This window comes from Corythoichthys intestinalis, chromosome 4, assembly GCF_030265065.1.
Source record: "Corythoichthys intestinalis isolate RoL2023-P3 chromosome 4, ASM3026506v1, whole genome shotgun sequence".
Classification (NCBI taxonomy): Eukaryota; Metazoa; Chordata; class Actinopteri; order Syngnathiformes; family Syngnathidae; genus Corythoichthys; species Corythoichthys intestinalis.
The window spans coordinates 30,807,766-30,829,938 of NC_080398.1; the positions used below are offsets into that span (position 1 = coordinate 30,807,766).

The 22,173-nt window shown below is 37.9% G+C and overlaps 1 protein-coding gene across 2 annotated transcripts in view; it reads left to right on the forward strand.

The window, feature by feature from the left end:
- The window catches only part of iglon5 (IgLON family member 5), a 424,128-nt gene extending 402,439 nt beyond the window's left edge, over positions 1–21,689 (forward strand). For both annotated transcript variants that reach the window (XM_057833795.1, XM_057833794.1), the window contains exons 7-8: positions 8,539–8,690; positions 19,292–21,689. In XM_057833795.1, coding sequence (XP_057689778.1) covers positions 8,539–8,690; positions 19,292–19,395 — 256 coding nt within the window. In that variant the 3' untranslated portion in view covers positions 19,396–21,689. The remainder of the gene's footprint in view (positions 1–8,538; positions 8,691–19,291) is intronic.
- The last annotated feature ends 484 nt before the right edge of the window (positions 21,690–22,173 follow it).

A 22,173-nucleotide genomic window follows, 5' to 3' on the forward strand; every position in this document is an offset into this window, starting at 1 on the left:
CTGTAATTATTTTCTGTATAAAAATTAATTTGGTGTTCAAAAAGTCTTTTCAAACTTGAGTCTTGAAAAAGGGGATCATCTTGTAATAAGGGTCGTCTTATATTTGGGCCAATACGGTAATTCTAAATCATAATAATTTATTTTAAAAGATAAACATCCTGAATAATATACAGTACAGCCACATCACAGTACAACGAATAATGCTTCATTTCTGTCCTTTTTTTTTTCTCTCGCCGGAAGTCAATGGTGTTTTTTTTTTTTTTTTCTTTTTCCTTTGGCTTGATGTGGTTATGTAATGGGTTATTGTACAGTATCATTATATCAACAGTTCATATACAGTGCCTTGCAAAAGTATTCGGCCCACTTGAACCTTGCAACCTTTCGCTACATTTCAGGCTTCAAACATAAAGATATAAAATTTTAATTTTTTGTCAAGAATCAACAACAAGTGGGACACAATCGTGAAGTGGAACAAAATTTATTGGATAATTTAAACTTTTTTAACAAATAAAAAACTGAAAAGTGGGGCGTGCAATATTATTCGGCCCCCTTGCGTTAATACTTTGTAGCGCCACCTTTTGCTCCAATTACAGCTGCAAGTCGCTTGGGGTATGTTTCTATCAGTTTTGCACATCGAGAGACTGACATTCTTGCCCATTCTTCCTTGCAAAACAGCTCGAGTTCAGTGAGGTTGGATGGAGAGTGTTTGTGAACAGCAGTCTTCAGTTCTTTCCACAGATTCTCGATTGGATTCAGGTCTGGACTTTGACTTGGCCATTCTAACACCTGGATACGTTTATTTTTGAACCATTCCATTGTAGATTTGGCTTTATGTTTTGGATCATTGTCCTGTTGGAAGATAAATCTCCGTCCCAGTCTCAGGTCTTGTGCAGATACCAACAGGTTTTCTTCCAGAATGTTCCTGTATTTGGCTGCATCCATCTTCCCGTCAGTTTTAACCATCTTCCCTGTCCCTGCTGAAGAAAAGCAGGCCCAAACCATGATGCTGCCACCACCATGTTTGACAGTGGGGATGGTGTGTTCAGGGTGATGAGCTGTGTTGCTTTTACGCCAAACATATCGTTTTGCATTGTGGCCAAAAAGTTCAAGTTTGGTTTCATCTGACCAGAGCACCTTCTTCCACATGTTTGGTGTGTCTCCCAGGTGGCTTGTGGCAAACTTTAAACGAGACTTTTTATGGATATCTTTGAGAAATGGCTTTCTTCTTGCCACTCTTCCATAAAGGCCAGATTTGTGCAGTGTACGACTGATTGTTGTCCTATGGACAGACTCTCCCACCTCAGCTGTAGATCTCTGCAGTTCATCCAGAGTGATCATGGGCCTCTTGGCTGCATCTCTGATCAGTTTTCTCCTTGTTTGAGAAGAAAGTTTGGAAGGACGGCCGGGTCTTGGTAGATTTGCAGTGGTCTGATGCTCCTTCCATTTTAATATGATGGCTTGCACAGTGCTCCTTGAGATGTTTAAAGCTTGGGAAATCTTTTTGTATCCAAATCCGGCTTTAAACTTCTTCACAACAGTATCTCGGACCTGCCTAGTGTGTTCCTTGGTTTTCATAATGCTCTCTGCACTTTAAACAGAACCCTGAGACTATCACAGAGCAGGTGCATTTATACGGAGACTTGATTACACACAAGTGGATTCTATTTATCATCATCGGTCATTTAGGACAACATTGGATCATTCAGAGATCCTCACTGAACTTCTGGAGTGAGTTTGCTGCACTGAAAGTAAAGGGGCCGAATAATATTGCACGCCCCACTTTTCAGTTTTTTATTTGTTAAAAAAGTTTAAATTATCCAATAAATGTTGTTCCACTTCACGATTGTGTCCCACTTGTTGTTGATTCTTGACCAAAAAATTAAATTTCATATCTTTATGTTTGAAGCCTGAAATGTGGCGAAAGGTTGCAAGATTCAAGGGGGCCGAATGCTTTTGCAAGGCACTGTAGATAAGTTTGCTATGAGAGGGGAAAAAAAATACTATTTTAAAAAAAAAAATCCAACAAAAATGTAAGCAGTTACTCACAATATTACTCATTACTTGAGTATTCTTCTCACCAAATACTTTTTTTACTTGTACTTGAGTACATTTTATGGATGACTACTTTTACTTGAGTAATATTATTTGCAAGCAACACGACTCTTACTTGAGTAAAACTTTTGGATACTCAACCCACCTCTGCTGTTAGGCGACTAAAAAAAACAACAACAAAAAACAACTGGAGACAAAATTGCGGACAGGACTCCAAGTCGAAATCACGCAAGTACGGTATGTCGTAATCGAGGGACTACCTGTATAGTGTATGGTTATATTTAGTACATACGTGAGGTGGAAAACACAGACAAGGCTGAAAAAGCAGTTTCTGCTCTTGCACACCTCTTTAAAATAAACTGCTGTATTTTAAGCCAAAACAACTGTTGTGTTTGATAGAACAATATGTCTATATGCTGCCATAGCAGATTCCTGGCGCATTAAGCCCCCAAACTATTTTTTATTTGTCCGTTTTAACCTGGTAACCCCCGTTTATAGACGTCGCGCAACCGGTTTTGTTTCAACCCAGCCATAAAACCAAGGTAATTAATTATATTTATTATTCAAAATGTTTGTCATTTTTAGCTTAGAATCATTAATTGATGTCTAATATTTCGTTTAAAAAATAAAAAAATGTTCACTCGCATACAGTATTTTAAACTTTTAAACAAATTACGTCACAATGGGAAAAAATGGTGTCTGTAAAAAAGTCACGCATATCTACCTCATAACTATCGCCAAATTGTATTTTTTTTGTTACTGTCGCATTTTCTCCGATATGTTAGATGATAAATAATCAATCCAAACAAAGACAAATTGAATAAAAAATGTTTAAAAGAGTAAATATATGAAAATGAACATCTCGACCACTCCTTAATGTCTGCGATTTCTGCTTCGCGACCCTTGTTATATATGACCATGTTTCACCCTTAAAATCTGCCAAAAATCTGGCTGTGGCCATTCACAGCTGGTTCTCGACACTCGGTGATACATGCTACATGGAGTTTTCGGATCGAAAAGAGGTAAGTACGCGATAATAGCTCGTTAAAATCGTGGCGTCTTTAATTTTGCTCTCGCGTGCTCTCACCTCCTGTTAGGGTTTTGCTTTTTTAAAGTTTTTTTTTTCTTTAAAAATCCCCTCCTTTAAAAAAATTTTCATCCCCCAGAATATTGAGATTTTAGCTTTCCAATGATGTATCACACATGCATATCGGACAATTTTGAAAATTGGCCAAATTGGTGTCTGAGAGCGGAACTTCAAGTCACCTGAGTGTTTTCCGACATAAATATACAGTACATATATACAGTATATTTTGGGTGTGTGTATATTTTGGGTGTGTGTGTATGTGTATATAGTATTTATTAGAGGTGTGCAAAATTTCCGATTCTTAGATTATTCGCGATTCGGCCGTGGAAGCTTCGAGAACGATTCACAAACATCCAAATTCCGATGATATGAAATATGATTGAAATATGCCAAGTAAAGCAGAAGTACAACACACTCAGCGCGCCGCGCGGTCTTCGGTACACAATTAGGGACGGAGCGAGAGTAGCTAAACATCATGCTTCTCATTACCCGGCCCCTCGGGTAACGCCAATGCTCAACTCACGGCTCTAGCTCAACTCATGCCACGAGATAAAAAAAACAACAACATACCTGACTGCTGCCGAAAAGCTGCTACAAAGTACAGCCACATTATGTTACGGTAGATATCATTTATATAGGACTAGATGCAAAATAGATTCGGTATCGTTAGCAGCACAGCTACAAAAAGCTAGTTTCGGGCGTTAGTAACGGCCGCCATCTTAAAGCAGTACACTTCCCTGCAAGGCTGTTGTTGCGAACCTTCCAAGCGAACCTAATTAACTTTTTATCTAAAATACTCCTAAATCGGTAAAATATTGACTTGAATCTATCTTTAAAATAGTTTTAAAACTTTCACATGTTGAAAGTAGACAAAAGAGAAATTATGGAATAACAGGAGCAATTTTAACAACTTTAACGGTTGATTCACAACATTAAATTAATTGAAAGTAGTTTAAAGCTGTTGATACAGAATGGGGACTGGAGTTTTTTATTTACTGTTATTTTTGTATATTTGTTTACTGCTATATGTTAACTTGATACTAAAATAGTAGTTTGGTTTAGCCTGAGAGGATTTTTGAACAATTTTGGAACTAATGTACAAAACAATTTAAAAAAAAAAAAAAAAAAGGAGGGGGGTGCATCAATAATCGTTTTATAATCAAATCGAAACCTCTGAATCGTAATCTTAATCGAATCATTAGGTGCCCAAAGATTCCCATCTCTAGTATTTATACTTAATTGACGATGCCTTATCGTCACCAACAGCCTTGAAGTCAAAGGTACAATAAAAAGGTAAAAGTTGGTCATCACCTCTCGAAGCCCCTTTGGACAGCAATGCAACAATTCACACACTAATGATGACAAAAGTCGTGCCTAATGGCAAACAACGTGAAACAATGAGGTGAGAAGGACATTTTGTGCACAAATGGGGCAAGGTCGACTTGTCACTTTTCTGCCCATTAATTCTGGCCAAATCTAGGAACTCCGCTAAATTAGTAAAAATGACTTTGAATGGGTTTTTACCCAAATAAAGTCATGGAAATGGAATTATGGTGTTCCAGGGGCAAACTTTTATTGTACAGGCTGTTTTTTGGAAGTCACTTTAAACATTCATTAATGTGTTTTTAACTCATTTGTTGCCAGTCGATGAACAGTATCTGTGTATTATTCACAGATTATATGCTGTCATCGTTAGTAAAAGAAGAAAATGTATATTAAAAACACCCTTTCGTCCAATCTATCTGGAGGTGGTTGGCAATCGCTGCCACACCATCCATGCCAGCCATTGAGTAAATTTATGCAAAACCATTAAACCTATTCAAACAGTAGGGAGGTTGTTGATCTTTTTGCTTAGTTCCAATGTTGTAAGTGGTCATTTGACTACGGTGTTGTATGGTCAAAATAAAAAACGTTCAATTTTAAAACAGATTTGGTTCGACTGTAACTGTCATTCACACCTGAGGTATTGTTCAGAAGCTGTTCCAGAATAGACAAAAGTGAAATACCTTTGTTCGTGCCCTTAGTGCCAGATGGTCATGAATAAGTAATAACTAGGGTTGTTCCGATCAAGTTTTTTTGCTCCCGATCTGATCCCGATTGTTTTAGTTTGAGTATCTGCCGATCCCGATATTTACCTATCCGATTGCTTTTTTTTGCTCCCGATTCTATTCCAATCATTCCCGATAATTTTTCCCGATCATATACATTTTGGCAATGCATTAAGAAAAAAATGAATAAAACTCGGACGAATATATACATTCAACATACAGTACATAAGTACTGTATTTGTTTATTATGACAATAAATCCTCAAGATGGCATTTACATAATTAACATTCTTTCTGTGAGAGGGATCCACGGATAGAAAGACTTGTAATTCTTAAAGGATAAATGTGAATTTGTATATTGTGACTAAATATTGCCATCTAGTGTATTTGTTGAGCTTTCAGAAATGATACTGTAGCCATTTAACTGTTCTGCCCAAATGCATGATGGGAAGTGCAACCATGACTGTGCGTAGTGACACCAATTGATATATCTTCTCTGCATTGAGAAATAAAATATGGTGTTAAGAAAAAGATCAACTACTACCTTTCTTCCCCACATTGCTTCCCACGAAATTTTTAATTGTTGAGAGGGGGATTTTAAGGCTTTAGCCAATTAAATAAAGGCTCCAAAGACTGCCTAAATTCACTCTACTCATTATACATTGCCTTTTAGCTCTATACATAGGTAAGACGGCGCCTTTATAGATTGAACGCGACAATGCGTGAGTGGGTCGTGCAGCGCATGCGTTAATTGCATTAAATATTTTAAGTTAACATGATTCATTTTTTAAAAAATTAATTACCGCCGTTAACGCGATAAATTTGACAGTCCTACTTTAAGCCAAAACTAAAGACTCTGGATGACTGTAAGACATTTTGTCTGTAACATGAAATACAATTAGAGAACGATTTAATTAAAATACACAGGATATATATATATTTTTTTTTAATTTTGCCGATTCCGATACTTTGAAAATGACGTGATCGGACCCGATCGATCGGGACATCTTTAGTAATAACTGTCAATGAATTGAGTATATACATTTTTTTTTTCTAAAAATGTTAGCATATTTAACGTTAAATATTTTAAAATAAATATTTTCTGTAATTTCACTTCATAATTCTTATAGTGGTAGGGGTTTTAAAGCCACACTTGGTTACTTTTCAACCTTTATGAAATATTTTTATAACATTTGTGATAATATGTCGACTGACAGTTCAATGACACCTCTTTTATATCTTGAGGGGGTCTATATCGCTTTCACCGACATTAATTAACTTTGAGGACGGTGGCAGGAGCCCTGCCACACACAAAAAACTGCAATTGTGATGGTTGCTTTACGGCATACGTCACTTCACCCTTTCTCCATTTATTATAAAGACTGAAGTGTCGATAAGAATACTCTCGTGTGAATTCTGCAAAGATGGCAAAGCAACAAGAGACAAAATGTTTTGTCTGAGGAGGAAAAAAAAGTCAGGCTACCATGATATACAGAATAAACATTGGCCCGGCTTCAACTCGTTAGCATGACGCCCCCCCCCCCCCCCCCCAAATGAACTCTGGGGTGGTTAGCCACAATAAACCACACAGTTGCTAACCATCATATGCTTTTGTTTAGCCACAACTGGTTTCATTACCTTATTACTATTCATCCTTCAGACAGGTGCTGGAAAAAGAAATGTTGTTTAACCATTCTGCAGGCAACCGGTAGATTGATTTTTTATTAATTGATGATTTTGCGACCAGTGTTGTTAACGCGTTACTGTAATCTGATTACTTTTTTCAGTAACGAGTAATCTAACGCGTTCATTTTTCTACACCAGTAATCTGATTAAAGTTAGTTTCCTTAGTGTCTCTGCGTTACTTTTTTTTCATTGCCTCATAACGTATGTAGAATGAAGAATATTGTAGTCATGTACGAAGAGCATTTTGAATAGAAAATGCTAGAAGAAAAGGTTCCCGGTACGTGTTACCATGACAACCTCTTAGCTATTTCCTGTTCTGGTCCCGCGTCACATGTGTTGTGGGACTGAAGGCGTAGGCCAGGCGGGTGGATATTCGAGCCGAGTGTTGAGACGTTGCGAGGGAATGTTGATCTGTGGATATCCATGAATGAAGGTGAGTATTTTTCCTTGATTCTGGAGGGTATCAGCAAAAGGTTGGACCCCCTACATGCGCGGCCGTTTCGTAGCTTTGCCGTAGCAACGACGGGCAGTCATCGCTCCAAGTTGGCAGGCTTTGTTTACTTCATATGCGTGTTGCACATTTATGCCGTGAGGTGATGTGTTCGTTTAGCATCTGTGGGATGTGTTGTAAGTCCGATTGAGTGTAAAGTGCTTAGTTGCCGCCAGGTTTTGTGGCCAAATTGACCGAGTGTGCGTTGAGAGGAGTACTTCCGGGTTTTGTACGCGCATCCGCGCCCGCTTCCACCCTTGTAATTTTGTGCAGTCACTTTGCATTGTTTTACATTGGCACTGATATGCTGTTAACCATGACCCAAAATTCAGAAGTTTTGACATTAGGCTTAATCTTAGAGTTAGCGGGGTTTAATTGGTCGGTGGAGTTGATTTCAACAAATTCCAAGCAGTTTGTCAGATATTTGTTAGTTTCAGGGCTCCAGAGTGGCTAAGCTAGCGCAAAGTTCTGATATTCCCCTTTAAATTCAATCATCGGAAAGTCAATTACATGTGATGACATTTTTCTGTTGTCATTCTTATGTTGAGGCGGCAAAGGGAGAAAAATGGGTAAAAAGTAACTGATAGATTACTTTTAAAGTAACTTAGTTACTTTGATAATGAAATAATCAGTAAAGTAACTAGATAACTTTTTGGGGGGCGTAATCAGTAATTAAATTACTTTTTCAAGTAATCAGTGACAACACTGTTTGCGACACTGCGGGTGGGCGCTGATCCTAATGTCTTCCTTACGGTAAAACACTACCGCTTTTGTCCACCGGCGTCGCTAAAATCGACCAAAACTGAAAAGCTCCAAAGTGTTTCTTTAACTCTAAACCTTAATAAGTGTCGAAAACAAAGTTCTTATCTTAAAGTGAAAGAAAAAACCTTTATCTGTTTAATCTTGTTTAATAGATTTAAAACACACATTATTTCATATGTTTATTAGGGGAGAAAACATGCACAACGCTATGAAAGGACATTCTCTGGCTAATCTACTGAAAACCTTTGCTGATCTCAAATCTAAAGCGATGTAACACCACCATCTGCAGGGACCTGCTAGTCATTACAGAGTTTTACAAATTCAAATTTCACAGACAAACTGGGAGATACCCTCTTTTACGTGTAAAAACCTTTACATTTCCTGAGAAATGATGTGAAAAATCTCCTCCTTCAGGCCCGTGAGGAACGACGCCACCATCCGAATCAAGAATGAGAAGACTCGCTCGATTCTGCTTTTCACCAACGTGACAGAGAAGGACTTCGGCAACTACACCTGCTTCGCCACCAACCGTCTTGGAGCCTCCAACGCCAGCATGTTGCTATTCCGTAGGTCCCTCGCTTATTCTCTGCCCCATTATGTCTGCCCCCTTCCTGGTTAAATATCATTTCTCTCCTAGCCCAATTCTCTTTCTCCTCCGTTTCCCCCCGTCAACTCCTCTCACCCGCGTTTCAGCATTACCGTCCTAAGTGAGTCCTTCATCTCTCCCCGCCTTTCTTGCTCGTTCCCCATTATCCCAGCCGGTGCCCCTTCAATGACTCACTCTCCCGTCAGGGCCATACATCTTCCAGCTCCCGTTTTCCCACTCGTGTCAGCCTATCTCTCCATCATCCTCCCTTCCTTACCCTACTAATCTCCCCTGTCCGTCATTAGAGCACGACAAACCGCTTTGATTCCAGACGCGCGGCAATGCAAAATCCAGGACGAAATCGTCCCTACGTGTCATTGTGACCCAAGTTTTGTTTCGTGTGGCATACAAACGAGCAGTGTTGTGTTCCTATTGGAGTCCAGTGGGGTGCTCTTTGCTGGAAGCAATGACCTACATTTTAGGGTTTGTCCAAACTGGGCAATTTTATTTATATAGCACTAACTCTAGGGGTGTAACGGTACACAAAAATCTCAGTTCGGTACGTACCTCGGTTTTGAGGTCACGGTTCGGTTCATTTTCGGTACAGTAAGAAAACAAAATGCAAAATATAAATGTGCTAGTTGTTTATTACACACCTTCGTGCTTTCAACAATAGGAACATTAGCCTATTCAAAGCTAGAATTCTGCTCAAAATGTAGCGGGTATTTATAGATAATCCAACAACAATTTGCCTTTCAGACCCCCGCGTATTGGTCAGCTTTCTTTCTGAAAGAAAGAAGAAAATAGAAGAGCGCTAAAAAGAAAAGCAATTAATGAAAAAGATTTTAACATGTATTTTACAAATGAAATGCCTCAATCAATCTTTTTTTTTTCTTATGAACGGTTTTCAAAAGCTTTATTGGTGGATTTTCTCAAGTTAAAGCGCCACACAGAAATTAATACATTTAATTGTGTAAGTAGGATCTGTGTATTATTCTTATTATTTAATTACAGGTGTTTTAGCTCATGTCGATTTATTTTATTTAAATGGGCTTTTATTTTATTATGTGTTTATATTCTACAAATGTGATGTAGTATTAATTTATATTGTATATTTTATGTTGTATAACTTTAGTTCCTATGTGAAATTAGTTCCTACTTGTTTTGTTGTGGTAGGAGGGTTTTGTATTGAATACGGGGCCTTGTTGGTTATTTTTATAGCACAGAAGACAGCAGTAAATCAACAAAGACAAGTCAACTGTGCCCCGATCTACCACTCAAGAGATCTGATGGACTCAAAAAGTGGGTTACGATTGCATATTAGTTTGAAAATCGACTGGATCCACCGTATTTTTACACGAGTGACATCCGGTCTGCCCGATCCTAGCTACAGGTAGTAGTATTGACGCAGGAGGATTGCGTCTCGCGTCAATAATAAACTCTGCCGTTCTTTTCGCATGCGTCGTGTCGAGCCGCTTCTGGAACGCGTCACGCGGCCACACTGCGACTGGTGTGCATTGCCTGATTGACTTTAACGCCCGCGTTTCACTGCGTTCTCACGGCGGCCACGTTGTCGCGACGTTGACGTTTCTGGGTTATACTGTCCTACCGTGTTGGTCCTCATTATAGTAGAGAAGACGGAGTAAATATAATCTACACAAAGAAACTGTAACCCGATCGACTCGCAGCCTCGAAAAGTAAGGGTTACATTACGTCAGAAACTCGTTCGGTACGCCTCCGTTCCGAACAGAGCACCACGTACCGAAACGGTTCAATACAAATACATGTACCGTTACACCCTTAACTAATTCACACACTTAACTCACTGGCTGCCATTGACGGCAATCAATCCATTTTAAGCCCCTCCCAATTCAAATGGATTGTGCAACTATTCCTGTCAATGGTAGAGATTGTTTTTTCTTTTGTAGCCATGTTTTGAGAGATTTTGAGTGAAAATCTCCTTCCATTAGCAAGGGCATTGAATATGAGACGTGGCTGGGTCTTTCAGCATGACTATGATCCCAAACACACAGCCAGCGCAACAAAGGAGTGGCTTTGTAAGAAGCATTTCAAGGTCCGTGAGAGGCTTAGCCAGTCTCCAGATCTCAACCCCATAGAAAATCTGTGGAGGGAGTTGAAAGTCTGTGTTGCCCAACGACAACCCCAAAACATCACTGCTCTAGGAGAGAGCTGCATGGAGGAATGGGCCAAAATACCAGCAATGGTGTGTGAAAAGCTTGTGAAGAGTGAAGGAAATAGTTTCTTTTTTACGCCATATAACTCTTTGCATTAGTCTAACACATTTATTATTGTAAAGCTTTTAACCATAGCTTAAAGAAACAGGCCCATGCCCTTAGACACAGTAAGGTGAACGAGCCTATCGCCTGATAGGCGAAGAAAAGCGTCATCAGCACTCCGGTAGGGGTCAGGGCGCTCCTGCCCTACCAACACATTTGTCTCTCATGGTTGAGGTTTACCCATGTTGACACATACAGGCCTCTCTAATATTTTCAAGTGGGAGAACTTGCACAATTAGTGGTTGACTAAATACTTATTTGCCCCATTGTATATTTGTTTAAAATGAAATCCCGTTTACTTAAATTTTTTTACTTTAACTACTTACCTTTAGTCCTCCCAGTCAAATGGATTGGACGTCTGTCACCGTCAATGGCAACCAATATGTTAAGATACATGTAACAAATTTGGTTGTTTGTATTCTTCCTGGGTTACATTTCTTGATCTGCTTTGTTGAACACTCAGATTTCCAATTGTTTTTAAATTCATCACTCAGCCCATGGGTTGGGAGGGGAAGTGAGAAAACGTGTCAGACTGAATTATCCCTGGAATTCCCAGTATGCCTTGCGGTGGCTTTTTCTTTTTTTAACGTTAATGTGTTTCTTGTCTTTGTTAGTGACAATATTATACTAGTATGTCTGTTACCTACCTCCTATTATTTGAAATTTTCATAAACTTTTTTATTTTTCCACCATAGGTTTGTGTTGTGTGGTGATTTATCACACCCCTGGTTGGATTTAAGGACATAAAATGGCCTTTTCACATTATTGATTTTGAAAGTGTCAGCACTTCGAAGTTGAGTACAGATAATATTCAAACTCTATAAATAGACAGTAGGAAGAATCCATGCTGGTCCATAATTTACTATCGTTATAGTGATATATATCGCCATATAACGCCTGTCACTAGTAATGATGGTTTCTGTCATTTTGAAGAGATAGTGGTGAGTTGGCTGAGTCCCCCCCAAGGCCTAGCGACCAACCCGCCTCCGCTCAAATGACTTGGGCGACATTGTATTATTTCAGTCTGTGAGCTTGCCTGATGGCCACATGATGGGAATCAAGGAGGTTAATTAGCAGCCAGTGTGATGAGATGAAGCAACCCGACATCACGACGTCTCCTCTGGCACACTTAGAGAATTACATGCATGTGTGTATGTGTGATTAACTTTTTTTTTTAATTGTGAATTATTTCCGGTCTCTTTTTTTTACCACCCCCCATTTCTGTCGCGCAAAGTTATCATTAATTACTAGCAAGAGCCATCACATTATCCACACTCAACATGTGACACATATTGCGTGTGCAGGGATTATGTGCTGTCAGTTATATGTAGGTGGTTATACTAAATAACTGTCAAGAGGAGCAATCACATAAATTGTATAACTTAAGACTCCTGTTGTCCTCAAAATTACTAACACATCTTACTTTTACGGGATTACCCCTTTGTTATTGCTCATTACATGACATTTTCTCCAGCGCCACTATCAGATCAAATTTGTAGTTAAATTACATACACCTCTATTTTTTTAATACAGTGGAACCTCGACATACAATCGCGTCAAAATACGATCTTTTCAACATCCGACGTAAAATTTGACTCGTCATTTGTCTCGACAGGTTCGAACTATGACGATTTATGACAGTGTCGCAATTTCATTGTTTTCACACAAGACAGACGCACGGCGAAATTTCTTGTGAGAGAAATCAACATGGGTCCCAAAAAGGTTAGTGCAGGCAGTGAAAACAGATAAAGGTGACGCTTACCATTAAATTAAAATGGAACTAGCTCAACAATATGGCAGGTCTTTATAAGTTAAGGTGACAGTAAAAGATGCTTTTTTATTTCCGATTCATTATTATTATTATTACTATTATTGTAACATCGGCATGGAAGAGGCCAGCTTCGTCAGGTTTTTAATCATTTATTTTAGAACTTGTACTCTCAGGCGTTTCATGGTCCAAATTTTCAATCCTATTTTCTTGCTCAGTAGTTGTTGTCGCTTTTGAAAGCTAAGGTTTGTAAAAAAAAATATATATATATATGTGTGTATATACAGTGAATATACAGTATTTGATACACTGCCAATGGGAAAACCCATCGGCAGTGTATCAAATACTTGTTCTCCCCACTGTATCTCGCCTCTTCTGTCCTCAGGTTTTTTGGGGGGGGCGGAGGGCTAAGCAAAGCAAATGACTGTCCAAGGTGCTAGCCACATGATCTGTTCGAAAAATTATTTTGACCCATTATAAAAAAATTTTTAAATTTTGTTCATTTCATTCATTTTTTTGTATGTATTATTGCTTTACAACTTTTATAGCAACATTTTACCAACAAAGGCTTAATTTTCAACTCATATACATTGGTACCTCTACATACAAAGTTAATTCATTCCAGGATCTTGTTTGTAAGTCGAAATGGTCGTATGATGAGCCGCATTTTCAATAAGAATACATTATAATTAGGGTTGTTCCGATCATGTTTTTTTGCTCCCGATCCGATCCCAATCGTTTTAGTTTGAGTATCTGCCGATCCCGAAATTTCCCGATCCGATTGCTTTTTTTTTTTGCTCCCGATTCAATTCCAATCATTCCCGATATTTTTTCCCGATCTTATACATTTTGGCAATGCATTAAGAAAAGAATGAATAAAACTCGGACGAATATATACATTCAACATACAGTACATAAGTACTGTATTTGTTTATTATGACAATAAATCCTCAAGATGGCATTTACATTATTAACATTCTTTCTGCGAGAGGGATCCACGGATAGAAAGACTTGTAATTCTTAAAGGATAAATGTGACTTTGTATAATGTGACAAAATATTGCCATCTAGTGTATTTGTTGAGCTTTCAGTCAATGATACTGTAGCCATTTAACTGTTCTGCCCAAATGCATGATGGGAAGTGCAACCATGACTGTGCGGAGGGGCACCAATTGATATATCTTCTCTCCGTTGGGAAGTAACATAGGATGTTAAGAAAAAAATCAACCACTACCTTTCTTCCCCACATTGCTTCTCACGATTTTTCTAATTGATGAGAGAAGGATTTTAAGGCTTGAGCCAATTAAAAAATGGCTTCAAAGGCTGGAAAATTTTACTCATTTTGCGCTGCCTTTTAGCTCTATTGATGGATAAAACAGCGTCATTATAGATTGAATGCGACAATGTGTGAGTGGGTCGTGTAGCGCTTGCGTTAAGTGCATTAAATATTTTAACGTGATTAATTTTTTAAAAATTAATTACCGCCGTTAACGCGATAAATTTAATAGCCCTACTTTAAGCCAAAACTAAAGACTCTAAATGAGTGTAAGACATTTTGTCTGTAACGTTAAATACAATTAGAATACGATTTAGTTAAAAAATATATATATACTAAAAAAAGGCATGTCCGATATTTTTTTGCCGATTCCGATACTTTGAAAATGACGTGATCGGACCCGATCGATCTTTAATTATAATCCCATTAATTTGTTCCCAGCCTGAAAAACTCCAGTAAATCCTTGATAAATGCTGCTGATTCTATAATAGAGCAAATAGCAACTGCAGAGAGAAAAACAAATTTTGAATAAAAATCGGAATAATAATATAATAATAGTGATAATAATAATACCTTTAATAATGTAATGAATGGGGCTCTATTGTCGCACATTTTGTTTTGTGTTTTACTCTTGGTATCGCCAGTAAAAATAAATAAATAAATAAATGTAATATGTAAAATAAAGAGGAAAAATGTAACTAATGACTCTTGTGTAGCCTTAAGTAGCGTATTTTTCTTCACAAATCTACTCAGTATACAGTGCCTTGCAAAAGTATTCGGCCCCCTTGATCCTTGCAACCTTTCGCCACATTTCAGGCTTCAAACATAAAGATATAAAATTTTAATTTTTTGTCAAGAATCAACAACAAGTGGGACACAATCGTGAAGTGGAACAAAATTTATTGGATAATTTAAACTTTTTTAACAAATAAAAAACTGAAAAGTGGGGCGTGCAATATTATTCGGCCCCCTTGCGTTAATACTTTGTAGCGCCACCTTTTGCTCCAATTACAGCTGCAAGTCGCTTGGGGTATGTTTCTATCAGTTTTGCACATCGAGAGACTGACATTCTTGCCCATTCTTCCTTGCAAAACAGCTCGAGCTCAGTGAGGTTGGATGGAGAGTGTTTGTGAACAGCAGTCTTCAGCTCTTTCCACAGATTTTCGATTGGATTCAGGTCTGGACTTTGACTTGGCCATTCTAAGACCTGGATACGTTTATTTTTTAACCATTCCATTGTAGATTTGGCTTTATGTTTTGGATCATTGTCCTGTTGGAAGATAAATCTCCGTCCCAGTCTCAGGTCTTGTGCAGATACCAACAGGTTTTCTTCCAGAATGTTCCTGTATTTGGCTGCATCCATCTTCCCGTCAATTTTAACCATCTTCCCTGTCCCTGCTGAAGAAAAGCAGGCCCAAACCATGATGCTGCCACCACCATGTTTGACAGTGGGGATGGTGTGTTCAGGGTGATGAGCTGTGTTGCTTTTATGCCAAACATATCGTTTTGCATTGTGGCCAAAAGGTTCAATTTTGGTTTCATCTGACCAGAGCACCTTCTTCCACATGTTTGGTGTGTCTCCCAGGTGGCTTGTGGCAAACTTTAAACGAGACTTTTTATGGATATCTTTGAGAAATGGCTTTCTTCTTGCCACTCTTCCATAAAGGCCAGATTTGTGCAGTGTACGACTGATTGTTGTCCTATGGACAGACTCTCCCACCTCAGCTATAGATCTCTGCAGTTCATCCAGAGTGATCATGGGCCTCTTGGCTGCATCTCTGATCAGTTTTCTCCTTGTTTGAGAAGAAAGTTTGGAAGGACGGCCGGGTCTTGGTAGATTTGCAGTGGTCTCATGCTCCTTCCATTTCAATATGATGGCTTGCACAGTGCTCCTTGAGATGTTTAAAGCTTGGGAAATCTTTTTGTATCCAAATCCGGCTTTAAACTTCTCCACAACAATATCTCGGACCTGCCTGGTGTGTTCCTTGGTTTTCATAATGCTCTCTGCACTTTAAACAGAACCCTGAGACTATCACAGATCAGGTGCATTTATACGGAGACTTGATTACACACAGGTGGATTCTTTTTATCATCATCGGTCATTTAGGACAACATTGGATCATTCAGAGATCCTCACTGAACTTCTGGAGTGAGTTTGCTGCACTGAAAGTAAAGGGGCCGAATAATATTGCACGCCCCACTTTTCAGTTTTTTATTTGTTAAAAAAGTTTAAATTATCCGATAAATGTTGTTCCACTTCACGATTGTGTCCCACTTGTTGTTGATTCTTGACAAAAAAATTAAATTTCATATCTTTATGTTTGAAGCCTGAAGTGTGGCGAAAGGTTGCAAGATTCAAGGGGGCCGAATACTTTTGCAAGGCACTGTAGCTTAGTAAAACTACTCTTAAAAGTACCTTTTTCTCAAAAATTACACTAGTAAATGTAATTGAGTTCATATAACGTGTTACTACCCACCTGAGTCAATATTCAAAGAAATAAACAGAAAATTTATTATCTGCGTAGTTTCATTTAAAACTGTGCAGAATGGAAAAAACAAGCAATAAAATTGACTGCACTGTAAACAGAAGCTTTAAAAGCTCATAAACTCCAAGGCTTAGCTTAATGGCGGATTGCGAGCAACTATAAGGAGCATACCGCCACCTACTGTACAAGAGTGTGGTGGTTTTTATTGGTTAATATCTTGTTCACCTGTCTAATCTTTCGTGTACTCATGTTGCTGCCTCTAGTGCTCAGTTACGGTATAGTTGCACGGGGCGTATCGATTGCATGAAAACGAACTATCAATTCACAATGAGAAGAAAAACAAACAAAAGTAACGTGTAACACAGGCAACAATTTGAAAAGTAGTCGAATAAAAAGTACGGAGACCTGCTGCAAAATGTCGTGGTTAAAGTATAAAAGTACCACTTCATATTTTACTCAAGTAAAGTACAGTTACACAAAAATGTACTTTGTACAGTAACAAAGTACTTCGTTACATTCCACCACTGCCTGACTGTGTTTGTGGGTGTGCGCCTATTTAAGTTCCTGTTTGGTTCAGTCTTTGTTGGGTCATTGTCCATGTCCTTGTGTGTCGCCCATTGTGTCCCCCCCTTTGTAAATTTTTTTTCTTGTGATCTTTTCTTTGCTACTTTGTCTTTAATTTGCACTATTTTTGTAAGAGTTTTTTTATTTTTTAATTAGTTTAGTTCAATAGTTTTTATTACCATAGTTATTTTTGTAAGAGTTGATTTTGTTGATAAAAGGATCATCTAAGTTTTGCCCAAGCTACCCTTCCTCCGTGCTCTTCCGAGTTGGCTCGGTAGCCCGCAACCTGATTGTACCCGAGTGCCGGTGGCCCTGCTTTGGATTTGCTTTTAACTCATTTGCTGTCATTGACAGTTGCCACGTTTACATGGAGCCAAATATTCCAATTACAATCGGAATATTTGTTCAAACCGAATAAATGTGTTCCATATAAACACCTCATTCGGAATGAACAGGCCCAAACCGAATGGAATTTCAGTCCGATTCACAGGGGTGGAATATTCCTTTTCCCAAACCAATTAGAAGTAAAATTATATCATGTAAACAGGGAAGCGGAATGGTGTCTGGTTGCGTTCTTTCTGCGCATGCTCCGTACTGACGTGGTGACGTCACTTGGTGACGTAAGTAACGTCACTTGCAACATGGCTTCCAAGCACACACACAGCGCACCCACACAACTTTTTAAATGAACGGCGTATCATTCTGAAGTTTTGTTTCCACTCGAAAAGTTAAAACAGCAGCTGATCTGACGATCGAGCTCCATGTTTTGCAACGTGACGCTTTGTTTTGATTAATCTGCGCATGTCAGACGGCAGTTGTCAAACGTCCTTTCGGAATAAAGGCAGTCACATGTAAACGCTGGATCGGAATAGATGAAGTGACATGTAAACAGCTGATGTGAAATTTCCATTCGGAATGATTTGAATCGGTATGAATAAAAGTCAGCATGTAAACGTGGCTAGTGATAGAAGTCCAATCCACTTTGAATTGGAGGGCTGCCATTGACTTGACAGATTTTTCAAAATTATTGATTCCTCGATGACTATTGGGTTGGTCGATTAATCCTCTAGGGACATTGTTGACCTCAGAATTGCCCAAATCCTCTTTTTTCCCCAGCCTCTTGACAGTAAATATTAACTCTTTTTTTTTTGTTTGTTTGTTTGTTTGTTTTTTTAAATGGTACAGCTTTTTCATTCTTTTGTGATTAAAAAAAAAAAAAAAAAAAAAAAAAACAAAGGGAAAAAAATAAGTAAATGTGATTTAAGCATTTTATCAAATTCAAAACATATATTTAAAATCATTATCTTTATTTTTTTTTTTAAGAAAAAAGAAATATTATTTATGTAATCTGAACAGTAAACAATGCAATTTATATATCAAGTTATTAGTCATCTAGTCAATTTTCAAATTATTCAGTGACTATTTTGATTGTTATTTGTTTTGACTGATCCTTTGTTGACCCCAGAATTATCCAAATTTTCTTTTTGAGCCATTTGACCTCAGAATTGTCCAAATCCTCTTTTTTTACCCAGCCCAGTAACAGTATATATATATATATATATATATATATATATATATATATATATATATATATATATATATATATATATTTTTTTTTTTTTTTTAATGGTACAGCTTTTTCATTCTTTTGTTATAAATAAAGAGAAACAAAGAAAAGTAAATGTGATTTACGCATTTTATCAAATTCAAAACATACATTTAAAATCATTCTTTTTTTTTTAAGAAAAAAGACAAATATTATTTATGTAATCTAAACAGTAAACAATGCGATTTGTATATCAAGTGGTTAGTCAACTAGTCAATTTTCAAATTATTCAGTGACTATTTTGATTGTTGTTTTGACTGATCCTTTGTTGACCCCATAATTATCCAAATCTTCTGTTTTGAGCGATTTGAAAGTTAAGATTTTTTTTTTAAACACTCTCTTTTTTAAATACTCTCTCATTTCTGTAATGTGATCAGCAAATATGTGATTTATTTAATGACTGGTTAGTGTACTACTCACAAAAATAATTGGTGATTAGTCAAATATCAAAATAATAGTCTGTGGCAGTCTTATTTTTCAACACTAAATTGGTTAATGATGCGTGAATAACCATAAACAACCCTATTATATTGTTCCTGAGTATTCAATTTGTCATATTCTAACACATTTTCTATGCCCTTATAGGACCGGGTGCCATACAGGGTCGAGCAAGCACTCTACAATCAGGCTTAAGCGTCGCCCTCAGCATTTGGATCACCCTCTCTGCTGTTGTGCTGCTGCAGGTGTAACGATAGCAACCCCCCCCGAGAAGCGGAAAGGAATGCCCCCCTCGCCCCAACCCCCCTGGCCCTCAACAAAAACGAAGAAGGAAATTGAATTCTTTAATTAACGAACCCATCACTGTGAACAAAAAGAATATGCATTGAATCATTGCATCAAACTGGAGACACCCAACTCGCCCCATCCAGTAACCCCTCAATGACACGCCCTCCAAGCACTGTCATGATCTGTCCGTCTCCCACAATGCCTTGCAGATTTGAGTGTACATTAATGATTATTGTGACCAGTGAGGAAAATGGCTGTAATAACAAAAGGGATGTAATGTGTATCTATGTACTAATGACTGACTTACTAAGTCTGCCTTATGGAAAAGTGAATCATCAAAGTCACGCTGTGTTATTATGGTGGACATGTATTGGTAATGTGACCTGTTTAAGGCTACACATACACATATTCACAGTGGTGGTCAAAAGTTTACAAATACACACGGGCGTTAATATTTTATTGCCATTTGCAATGATAGCTGTCCAATTCATTTGAATAGGGAAAGGCTGGCAGCGATCGATCGCTCCTAATTCCAATGGCAGGGAATTAAGGGAGTTTATATCATTTCATGGGTTATCATATTTTTTGGGCAATTGGATGGATTGATTTTGAGTAGGAAGAATCATAAAAATGGCCAATAAAATAATTCAAAGAACTGTTGATTTAAAGACAGTGTAACAGTACAGTTACACAGTTTAACTTAATACTATAATTGTACGGGTAGACTTAGAACAATAGGTAAATGTCCAATTAACTCGTATAAATTGAAATGACGAATTTCATGATGAGCTATCGATTCGCTGGACGATATATTTGTCGATATTTGCCACAATTTGATTCAATTCAAGAGCCTTTGAGCAATTTAATACGATACTATAATGAATGAGTTACATTTCACCTAATGCAAAAAAAAAAAAAATGTATTCAAAGCTATTTTGACATATTTGACAATTTTCCTGTTTTTCAGACATAGAATGAAAAATATATCTAAAAGGCGACGATGTTAATCAATACTTTGCATTTAAATGGAGTTCTATTTGATTCTTTTGTAACCAAGCTTTTATTGCGGTGATTTCACTGCACTTTCGTTCCCCACTACATCAGTTTCAAACTTGCACCGTCACTCTGAAAGTCAAGCATGCTGACTACTGAGCTAAAAGCCCAAGCTAGCAGTTTCAGTCGCTAGCACTCAATTTTGAAGGCATCAGGAGTAGGGTTGGGAGTCATTTGAATTTGTACAGTTACGATTCCGATTCCACGTTTCGATTCCGGTTCCAAACGATTCTCAATTCCGAATCTTTTAATAGGCAGGGTAAAAAAAAAATTGCATAGTTTATATTAATTTTCAAAACTTCTCAATTATTATTTTCTTTTTTTTAATTATATGAATTTCTCACAGGGCTATTTTTAACTTGTGTATAAAAATCAGTATTTGAACTTTAATACGATGAAGTTTTTTTCCACAGGAGTGCACTTTCACAAAGATGTTTATTTTACAAAAGATCACGGACATTCACACAAATTCTTTTGCCTGTACTTTAGAGTGTCGTATGCGCTTCAGGCCCACAAATTGACTAACCTGATGCAGAATATGACACAAACAAACAAACAAAAAACAACTTGTAAAACCGAGTCCAGATTAGCAGCAGGTACAGTAGAAAATCAGAAAGTTTTTGTTGAGGAAAATGATCATATCTGCCTTCTCAGGCAGTAACCGTGAGCATTCTGGACAAATAGTGTCTCCGACAGTGGAGAACAAACATTTACTGGGTGTAGATGAAGCTTGAATGCATAAATATGAGAAAGCGAGAAAAAGATGTAACTATTACGTAGGGGTAAGGTAGCTGTGAGCCACTACGCACTTTACATACAGGTACCTTAGCTGGGAGACTGTTGATTTTAACGGAGGCGGCAACGCGCTATGTAAAATACGTAACAGCTTATATAGCTACATTAGCCCGATGTAATAATACGATTTATTCTCGTACTATTCCATCCATCCATCTGTCATGTACTGCTTATTCCGGGTCGTGTAGCGGGGATAGCAGAAGACAGACGTAATTTATTGTTTTACTTACCTGGTTCTGACTGGTTAGAGGACCGGCGCAGCGTGTCAAATATGCAGCACTCAGCTCTGCATTACTCGGCACTTGTATTCCATGAAGCCGGAGGTGTTTAATCATATTGGTCATTCAGCCACCTTTGCATGATATACAGTGGGGCAAATAAGTATTTAGTCAACCACCAATTGTGCAAGTTCTCCTACCTGAAAAGATCAGAGAGGCCTGTAATTGTCAACATGGGTAAACCTCAACCATGAGAGACAGAATGTGGAAAAAAACAGAAAATCACATTGATTTTTAAAGAATTTATTTCCAAATTAGAGTGGAAAATAAGTATTTGGTCACCTACAAACAATATTTCTCGCTGTCAAAGAGGTCTAACGAGGATCCACTCGTTACCTGTATTAATGGCACCTGTTTTAACTCATTATCGGTATAACAGACACCTGTCCACAACATCAGTCAGTCACACTCCAAACTCCACTATGGCCAAGACCAAAGAGCTGTCGAAGGACACCAGAAACAAAATTGTAGACCTGCACCAGGCTGTGAAGACTGAATCTGCTATAGGTAAAACGCTTGGTGTAAAGAAATGAACTGTGGGAGCAATTATTAGAAAATGGAAGACATACAAGACCACTGATAATCTCCCTCGATCTGGGGCTCCATGCAAGATCT